The sequence below is a fragment of the Ziziphus jujuba genome, chromosome 6 (assembly GCF_031755915.1).
Source record: "Ziziphus jujuba cultivar Dongzao chromosome 6, ASM3175591v1".
In the NCBI taxonomy this organism is placed as follows: Eukaryota; Viridiplantae; Streptophyta; class Magnoliopsida; order Rosales; family Rhamnaceae; genus Ziziphus; species Ziziphus jujuba.
This window is the reverse complement of record NC_083384.1, coordinates 18,790,791-18,801,956: the sequence shown is the minus strand read 5'-3', so window position 1 is coordinate 18,801,956 and position 11,166 is coordinate 18,790,791. Positions and strand designations below refer to the sequence as shown.

Genomic DNA, 11,166 nt, shown 5'->3' with positions numbered 1-11,166 from the left:
AATTTGTAAATAGATTTTCCACACATAACACTCTTCAATCAAAAATTAATTATGAAGAAAATACAAATTGCCTAGTCCTACAAGTTTTATGAAAGATAGGCACATAAACGAACAAACCCTCAAAATTTCAGGTCAATCAAAGTTTGTTTGACCCATTTACATGCCAAAAAAAAAAAAATGAAAAGAAAAATCATTTTTCTTTTTTCGTTCAGAAATTTCAACAACAAAACATGAAATTGCAAATTACATTAAACATAGAATACTCAATGGATTTTGATCAAATAAATTCAAAATTTTCGTTAAGAAGCCTAGTTTCCACCATAAAAATTTCAAAGGAAAATAAGGAAAATAGACATGATAAATAAATCGGTAAGCATATCTCATACCAGAGCACTACAAAATTCTAAGCTTCTTCCTAACCACCTTTTCATGAAAACTAAACCTAAAACTCATCCATGCAAAAGCCCACAAATTTTCCTCTCCCAATACTCTTCCAAAACTCAAAATATCTTCCTTTAACACTAAAAAAAAATCCATGACCTAAATAACATCTCATAAAGAAATTAAACAGAATGTCCACAAGCTCGTATCGACGAACTCTATGAAATGGCATGTGGAGAGATGAAAAGATCCAAAATGTTCTGTTTTATTTTTTATTTTTTTATTTTTATCCTTATTCCATTAATGATATAATGTCATCTCATTAAAAAAATATATATATCTCAAGAAAAAGCTATATAAATAAAAAATAATTGTTTTTTTGGTGAAATTTTAATATTGGTTTGACAATAATGAGAATAGAAAACATAAAAAATAAGATCTTCATCATTTATTTGGTAGAAAAGGAACTACCATCAGTGTGACACACTAAACAAATGCTTTTTATGTTTTTGGGGAAAAACTAAACTAATGTTTCATTGACGACCAAAATGTTAAATCACTAAGGGTGTGTCTTGTATTGTTTTACAAAATGATTTTCCATTTTATGGATTGAAAAATGATCAAAAATGCAATTTTTATCTTTATTTGAAATTTAAAATTTGAAAAAACTTGAAAACATTATCTAAAATATAGATAAATTTAGAAAACGCAAAGGCCCATTTGGTAATGTTTTCTTTTTCTAAAATAACTTCTGAAACAACTTTTATAGATCAATTCTATAAAAGGAAAATAGTAAGTTAAATTTCTTATTTATAAAAATATGTTTGTAATATATTTAAAAATATTTTTATAAGAATAAAAATAGTAAAATCATGCTGGGTATAAATTGAAAATTAGATAAACCTGTATGGAAAAGAATTTTTTTGTTATTGAAGATGGTAAACATTATCTATATTTGTATATGATATTTGTTAAATATTGTATATATCTATATGAAATAAATATTTTTTAATTGAAAATAATAGCTATTATATATTTCCTTTAATATCATTGTTTCTAAAAATTTTCGTATACATGTAAATCATTTTTAGGATGTTTTCCAAATTTAGCTATATTTTAGGAAAAAATTTCAACTTTTTTTCATTCATAATTCAAAAGTAGCCGATGAAAGCATTTTTGTCATTTTTCAATTTGTAAAATGAAAAACAGTTTTGGAAAACAATACTGAATAAACCACAACCATTCTCTCCTAAAAATGTTTTACATGAATCTAAAAAATTTTGGAAACAAATATGTAAAAAAATATAGATAATATATGTTATTTTAAAATGGAATAATTATCCAAGGTAGCAAAGTGAAATTTCCCTGAAAAATAATTTTAGAGCTTTGTCGTGAAAGCTTTACTTATTAAGGCTTTGGAATATATTGGAGTTTATTATGAAAAAATTTATCGTATCAATAGTTGAAATTTAAAATTATATTTATTAATCACTAAATTTAAAGGTATATTTTTTCTTTAAATAAGATTTTAGTATGTTACTAAATTTATATTTAATCATTTTTTAAATTTTAAATCTGACATTTGATGTCAACTAATAGCTAATAAATGAAAATCCGATATTAAAATTATCAAATTATTCTGATGTAAGCTTGAATATATATATATACACATATATAAAATAAAGATAAAGACCATATTCTAACAAGACAACGAATTAACAATAGTAAATGAAAATTTTGTATTATAGTTGAAACTTAAACACAATATTACATAACCAAAGGAAACAATATAAAGTTTATTGGACACACCAATATAATCTCAACACATATGTGATATATAATTCATTTTCAATTATGATGTATACAGCATAACACTAAAATTTATAATAAAATTTAAGAGTACGCAAAAGAGAATTCTAATACATAAAATTAATTTTATAAGGAAAGAAACAAATTCAAACATGTTTAACCTACAACTAATAAGTTATATGTGCAACAAAATCGTTTCTAGTAATATAATATAAAATAATGCTAAAAGATTATTTTCTACAAGAGTAATTAATTATTTGTATAAACACAAAAGTACAAATCAATTAACATATATTTCAATATCTAATTCGATATAGCACATACGATTATATAAAACTTGAAACTTCTATGACTAGATTGTTGTTAATATTGCTATAATCGTATGATAATTTGATTAAAGAAGTAAAGATGATAAAACTGTAAAACAATAAATTAATAAACATATGTATGCATCAACAAAATAAAATGAAAATAATAAAATAGTAAATAAAGAATAAACAAGTAAAAAAATATAAAATAACAAAATAGTGCAATATAAGAGTTAGTAAGATTAAGCTTGGGTAGTGGAAAAACATGTGTAAGATGTTGTTTTAAAGTCATAGAGTTCTCTTCTCTTGTGAACATTAACGATTCTTTACAACTTTAAGATACAGCCTCACTTCATAATTCTGCCTATTTGATTGACACAATCACCTCCAAATTGATTTAAAATAAATCAACATTGTCACAGCTGTGCTCTAAAAACGTTTTTTTGAATAAGCTAAAATATAGGAAATATTGTCTGTTAAGACTCATAAAATTTGATAAAAGTACCGTAAACAGAGAGAACGGATAAAACACTAAAACTGATATTTCTTACTAGAATTAATGAATGGTATTGTCCAAAAAGTCTATTAGTTAATTACATATTCTACTAATTTTGTATTTATTTAAGAAAATTGATTTTTTTTTAAAATTGTTTTTAAGAAAAAATTATAATGTCTAACAAAGTTTCAAAAAATAGACATTTACTTTAACAATATCTAAGTCATGCCAATTTGAGATTCATTCTATGCATTGAAGAGCAAGTTTTTAAAACAATGTTTGTATTGAATCATGTAACATGTTAGTTTTCATAATTTACATTTCTATTAAACAACGTTTATATTGACTCATGTGCCATGTTAGTTTTCATAATCTACATTTCTATTAAAGATGCTATATACTAAGCTATATTTATTTATTTATTTAGTTGTTTTGTTAAATCTCTAAATCTAATGCCTACATGGTTACAGACCTTGTGGATAATTCAACACTGCGTTAGGTACTATTTTCTTGATAACCCCCAAAAAAAAAAAAAAAAAGTACAGTTTGCTTGAATAAGTTAAATAATTCAATTTTCTTCTAGAGGGAGACAAGCATACCACTGATGCGTATTTTGCAGTTAAAAGTATTCACATTTTTTTTTTTTTTTTTGGTTGGCCGTTAGTTTTTTTTTTTTTTTTGTTTTTTGTGCGTGTGTGTGTAATCTCCACTCTTTTGGTGGATGAAGATTTACTGGATTTGGGCTGTGGTTGAGAAATTTCGTTAGTATATCCTATAGAAGATACTACATTAATATTAAAAAAAAGGAAAAAGATATTAAATTAATATTCATAGTACAATAATTTTATTTTTATTTTTATCTTTATTATAAATCTAGAACGATAAATTTTTTTTTTTCTTTTTTCCGGACAACGAAACCTAATATTATAACCAAGGGACCACTTTTGTATTTATCTATGTATCCGCTCCAGCCTGAATCTCCACGTGCATGAATGAACGAACCCACCTGCATTTCTTTCTGCCATGAAAGTTGAATAATTTCACAAATTGGTACTCTGAAAACTTCTCTATAAAAGGGTGTCACCCCCTAGGAAAATAACACATCCCATATCCATCGATCACTAAAAAGACCACAAATAGTTTGAGCGATCGTATTGTTAATATCCTAGCAGCCCCCAAAAAAAAAAAAAAAAAAAAAAAATGGCTTCTCAAGCCAAACTTGTTGTGGCTTGCCTGATCCTATCCTTGGCCTTAATCCAAATCTCTGAGGCGACTGGTGGTCCCATAGCTACCTACTGGGGTGTGGGAGAAGGACATCTAGGGGATCTCTGTAAAAAAAAACACTATTCTTACATAAACGTAGCCTATGTTAAGAGTTTTGGCGGTGGCAAAGTTCTTTCCCCTATCTGCGAGGGGACCAGTTGCATCCGTTTGGGTGAAGACATAAAGGCTTGTCAGCAAATTGGCATTAAGGTCCTCATCTCTCTTGGAGGACCTTTTGATACGTATTCTCTGATATCCGAGACCGATGCCCAAGCGGTTGCGAAGCAATTATGGAATTCCTATATTGATGAAGTTAACTTTGACGGCATAGATTTTCGCATAGAGAATGGCTCCGCACTATATTATGAATATCTTGCACAGACCTTGAAGGATTTTGCCACAGCAAATAAAAAAGAAATCATTTTATCAGCATTCCCTGGGTGTGTTTATCCTGATAGATATCTTGCAAGAGCCATTCATGCAAGTTACTTTGACATTATCTGGATTCAGTACTTCAACAATAGTGCATGCCAGTATGATTCCACTGTCCAAACTCCTGATGATCTGCTTTTGATATCTTGGACGGCATGGAATTTGACGGTTCACGACAAGACGAAGCTGTTTCTGGGGATACCGGCGACCCCAATTATTCCCGGGTACATCCCATGTGAACAGCTGATCAATACAGTTATTCCGAATATATCAGCGAACAACTCAAAGTATGCAGGTGTGTTGGTATGGAACAGTACTTATGATCTGCAAACAAAATACAGTTCCTGTCTCAATGGGATAGCCTATGAATGAGTAATATATATATATATATATATGTATGTCATATGTGTGTGAAAAAGTGATTGTACGTGCCTGAAATAATTACACTACTAAATAAATTGGGCACTACTAGATCCCTTTGAGTTTGAATTATTGAAAAATGGTGGGAAATGTTTAATTATTATCCTATTTTATGTAATATTGTGTGGAATAAATTAAATATTCAATCTAGTTTGCTCCTTTTATTTAAAAAAATATATCACAAGTACTGGTATAAGGAAAGCAACACAATCTGATTCTACCCTAGGCATGTGTAATTCACAAAACGTTTGCTGTGAAAAACCATTATTTAATGTGCACAAACTTGTATCAAGAGCCAACAAATGATGCATAAGTTCACTTCTTGCTTATGGTTGTTAATTTTTGAATTCCATTTAATTCATGTTATAGCATACTTTGTTCATTCTTATTGTTAATATCCTTTTCACCTTTTTCAAAAAATTCTAATTTTAATAGCTAATATATTATATAAATTAAATATTTAATATAATGGATAAATAAATATTACTTAATTACATTTTCAATTTGGGTAATGAACCAAGATATGTATCATGATAGATTCTAACTAAGGTTTAAAAAATTAAAATTTTCGTGGAAATTTCCATACTTTCAAAGGGTGAATAGAAAATCTTGGTCCCAAATGAAAATAGTTAAAATTTTCATCGAAATTTTTGATATTTTCACAAAATTTTTATGAAATTTTTCATTAAATATTCACATCAATTCCTTCATAATTTTATAAAAAAATTCTATAATTTTGATAGAAATTTTTATAAAAATTTCTATTAAATTTAATTTTTTTCAAATTTTTTATCAAAAAATTAATAACTATTATTAATGTTTAACAGTCTACCAATCCATCATTTGTCTATCATAATAAATTTAATATTTTTATAAATATTATAATAGATATAAATTATAATATACACAAAAATACAAAATATGTATGTGAATTAATAAATATTATATTATTAATATTATATAGTAGATAAATATTATAAAAATGTGTAGGGAATATATTCTCTGCAAATGTAGCTAAATCAGTCGATAAATGTTTATGGAATATTAATAAGTGGAAAGTCGTGGTAACTTCTCAAACTTAACCATCGGAAGATAATAATTTTGTATATAATTAATTAATATCATATAATGATTCACAAAATGCTTAAATTAATATTGATAAAGAAAAGAAAAAATTAGATGCATATGTATAACATTAAGAGCATCTCCAATGGGTGTGGATTGTTATACTTTGTTGCCAAATTAGAAATATAAATATGAGATTATTGATTGAAAAAAGAAAAAAAGACATTGTGATTTACCAAAATAATGCTTATTATTAAGATATTTAAGGAAAAATAAATAATTAAGTAAATCATCAACAATTGTTTTTATTATTATTATTATTTTTTTTTTGAAGGAAAGAATTTATATACACATCATTGATTAATTAAAATTTAAACAGAAGCATTAGAAAAGAACTAGTGTTAAGCTCATGCAATGCATATGAAGTATAACCATAATAAGTGATTTCAATAATTATCTATAAAATTTAATTAATTATCATCAAATAAGATACTAAAGCATTGTACAAATAGCATTCCATAAATAAAATTTTTAATTGGAGTATATGTAAATTTTAAAAATTATAAATTAATATAATTTTTGAACCTTTTGGCACAATATACATGATAATTACTTCTAGATAACCATTAATATTATATACAAATTCACCCACAAATATACTTATGTTTATTTTATCTAAAACATATCAAAACCCATCCAATGATATATGCAAATAAGATTATCATTTAACATTTAAAATAATTATGATGAAATAACTGCTGACTCTGAAGTATAATATCAATGAACTTGCTCGCATTTCCACAAAATTCTTAGCACCTAGCATTCTCTTTAATAACAACATCTTCAATTATATTCTCAACAAAATTGACCAAAAAAAAATTATAGAAACATAAATCATTGCATAATCAACTTTATACTTATCAAACAATTCATATTCATCATATTTAATTGCATTTAAAATATCGGCAAACAATTTGAATATAAAATTTTATATTATAAAATCTTCATCTACAACATCTACAACATTAAACTTTCACGTAACATCTATATCTATGTCAATATATATATATATTTTTAATATTTTTCCTTTCTTGCTTCTTTTTTTTTTTTTTTCTCTTCTTTGTATTTTTTTAACCTTTTTCTACTATTTTTCCAACATCTTTTTCTTTTTTGGTTTCTCCATCTATTTATATAGTTGTGACACTTTCGATGAAATGTGATTTTGAGTTTCAATTTGTTTTTTAATTCAATTTTTGACTCTTAAATTTTGATTCTTGAAATTTATATTTTGAAAATATAAATTTAAAATATATTTTTATCTCTCCATCAAAAAATATATTTCAAATATACATTATTTTTCCATATAAAAAATTTAATTTTATTAGTTAAAAAATTCGATTTAAATGGAATAACTGTATTTTTATAAATCTCTTCCCTTATCTAATTTATTTTTATTTTTTTAATTTTAGAGATCTTTCCTTTTATATATATTTTAAAATACTCTTAATAAAACAGTTATTTTCATTAAACTTTTATATCTCATTATTTCTGTTTACAATTATTTGTACCAAATATCTTACCTTGTAGATATTAGTCAAATTCTGTATAAATATGTATATCTATGATTAATAAAAATCATGTATTTTCCAAAAAATCTTCAATTGTCTTTTATATTAAATATTAGATATTAGATAATTTAATATTGAATATTAAGCATTAAAATTATAAATAATTATCAATGTTTCAATTTAAATTTAAATTTAATAAATATCATTATATTTCAAGTTTATCCATTTTTTGTATTCAAGAATATAATATAATTATAAAAATAATTAAATAGTAAAATAATTATTTAATAATATTATCATTCTTGTTAATAAAATAAAATTAGCATGAGATAGCAATCAAGATTCGTGATTGAATAAAATCAAAAAAATAAACTTAGTCATAATTACAAATCAAATTGATGGTCATTAGTCTTCTACATTTTTCATTACATTGTATAGTTACCTAGAAAAAAATCACATTACCTAAACCCTAAACTCAAAATCCAAAACCCAAAAATATTCAATTATACTTTTAAATACGAAATTGACATTTTATATAAAATCGATTTTATATTGCTTTACATTATTAAAATCTTGTCATATATATATATATATATATACATACATATATATATATATATATATATATGTATATTTTGAATACTTTTTGGAAAATATTGAAAAAGTGAATTATCCACTTTCAATTTATAATACGAAGATCAATCTCATTATTAATTACCATATATTAATCTCATTATTTTATAATGAAGTTACATTTATTGCATATTCATATATAAATATGTATTAGTGTATGGAGTTTTTGTATAAAATATCTTTAATAATAAAAATATTTTTTATTATATACATTTTTTTAATCTTATCTTTAAAAAAATAAAAAAAGAAACCAAATAGGGAGAAAAAAAAGTTTCTCTTACTAAGTTGCGGTCCATCACCAAAAATAAAATCTGTGCACCACATATTATAGAAATTTTAAAAATCAAGATTAAATTTTTCCTTCCAAGCTTTATGATTGTGGAATTTTTATTTGTGAAAATATTATTTATGTAAATTATTTGTGCATGTATTATTTATATAAATTATGCTAAAATTATTGTACACCTTATTGCAAATATTTATAGCCAAATCTTGTTATACCTCACATTATGGAAATTTTAAAAAATCAAGATCAAATTATTCCTTTCGAGTTTTATAAAGATTATGAAAATTTTCAAACAATTTTATTTTTGAACTTTAATTTTTTTATAATGTCTTTGGAAGGAAACAAAATAAATGTAAGGATGATATATGGCAATGATTTTAAAATTGTGGAATTTTTAAAACAATTTTATTTTTGAATTTTAATTTTTTAATACTTTTGAAGGAAACCAGAACGAATATAAGGATGACATATGGTCAAAATTTTTACTCACTATCATACTTTTATATATTATGTAGATTTTTAAGTTGAATGTCTATAAGTAAATATTCATGCCAAATAAAATAGAAGTCATTCCAACCTTTTTGCCACATAGATAGGCGAATAGATAGCAATTGATATACTCAATGGGGATACTCTAACAGTCAAAGAGTTTTTTTTTTTTTTTTTAAATAAATTGTGGAAGGAGAATTTCATCACTACACATTAAAGCGAAGACCAATAATTGCCAATTAAGCTGTCACAAAAGATAAATAAAAATTACTTAAATACAGTATAAATTGGCAGTGAACCAAGACATTGGTACCCAATAAATTCTAATCGGACTTGCTTGCTTAAAACAGCGATTTTTTTGGCTTACAATGCAATTTTCATATTTTAGTATTATTACGTTATCGGACGAATTGGCTATGAAAAAATTCAGCTATTAAAGCAGTTACTGGTGATGATATGTCATCCTTATAAGAAGAGAGCTAAAGAGGGGGAGAAATTGTAATGGAAGACTGAGAAAGAAAGAAAAGAAATAGACAAAAGCGTGGCCATGACAATCGATATAATATTGAAACACAGGCAGTAGTTAATTTTTTTTTTTAGAATAATTCATTCAATTTACAAACTGCTCGAGCTCTTATAAACACAGTGCTCTACTGCTGGAGCTACCTGCTTCGCTCTTCGTCCAGCAGTAGTTAATTAATTAGTACAGAATTAGGAATTTCCATAGTATATGCATATAAATATATTAAATATTATTAGGGTGTAAAACCAGGCTGCCAACCAGCCCAAACGCAAAAATTTAAGTATGGGCGAGCTCTGGCTGGGCTCTTTTTGGATTGGAGAGAGAATTCTGATCGGATTGGGCCAATATGACAAATTTAAAACCAACTATCCAACTTTGTGGGTATTAAATTGGGCTTTGGACTTGAATATCGGATTCGGACTTCGGATTTGAAACTTAAGCCCAAATTTAGGGCAAGTTTGCCACTCAGATTTTTTTGACACATAGGCAATTGATTAATATAGTACAGAATAAATTAGGAATTGCCAGTAAAAATATTAAATTAATATTCAAAGTACAATAATTTAGGACCATCTTTGGCTTTATATAATTTATCATGAACTCCAAAGATTTAAGCATGTGTTTATTAAATTTCCTCCACCCACGTCCATTTTCTCCTATTGTTTTAGTTGCGTTTCTTCTCATTAAGACTAAATTTCCATAGTTATTACAATCTGGACACCCTCAAAACCTGTGTCTATATATAGAGGGTGCCAAACCCTTGGCAAATAACATATCCCATCCATCGACCACACAAATACCGCACAAAATAGTTTGAGCCATCCAAATCATAAAAACGGCTCTTCAAGCCAAACTTCTTTTACTAGCTTGCCTGATCCCATCCTCTGCCTTAACCCAAATCTCTAAGGCCGATAGTGGCATAGCCGTGAGACTAATGCATCCTTTGTGCAGTTGATGTTTACAAGACAATTGCAGTTCATAAAAATAAAAAAATAAAAAATAAAAAAAAGGAAAATTGCAGTGATAGATTTGTAATCAATGTAAATATTTTGGTTTGATTTTGAAACTATTGCATCTCTTTTTAAGAAATCAGTTGGTTTTCCTCTTTATTGTTTTATAAGAAATAAATATGTGTGAAGAGTTGGTATAAACCAATGGTGTTCCCTTGCAAATGTAAAAAAATTACATTATATATTTATTGTTGCAATTTATTTGATTCATACTGCATATCAAAACAATAACTGCATATGAGTATTCAAAAAATCCCTACTGCATTTTTGGAATTTATAGATTATATATTGGTAACCAAATATACATGTTATTAACTTTTGTAGTTTGTAAGACTTATTCTTTTGTCATCATATTTTAAAATCTCATTGGTTTTAGTACAAGTCTTTTCCAATATACATTCATCCTTACACTGTTACACATTTGTCCTGTAACTTTCTATATATAAAAAGAATTGTTTTATATATATATATTTTGCTTCCATT

The 11,166-nt window shown here is 25.6% G+C and overlaps 1 protein-coding gene across 1 annotated transcript; it reads left to right on the top strand.

Annotated features, from left to right (window-relative positions):
- The first annotated feature begins 4,194 nt into the window (after positions 1-4,194).
- Positions 4,195-5,061, top strand: LOC132804038 (endochitinase Ziz m 1.0101-like). The gene has a single exon (XM_060817919.1). The coding sequence runs from the start codon at positions 4,195-4,197 to the stop codon at positions 5,059-5,061; it is 867 nt and encodes a 288-aa protein (XP_060673902.1).
- Positions 5,062-11,166: the final 6,105 nt, after the last annotated feature.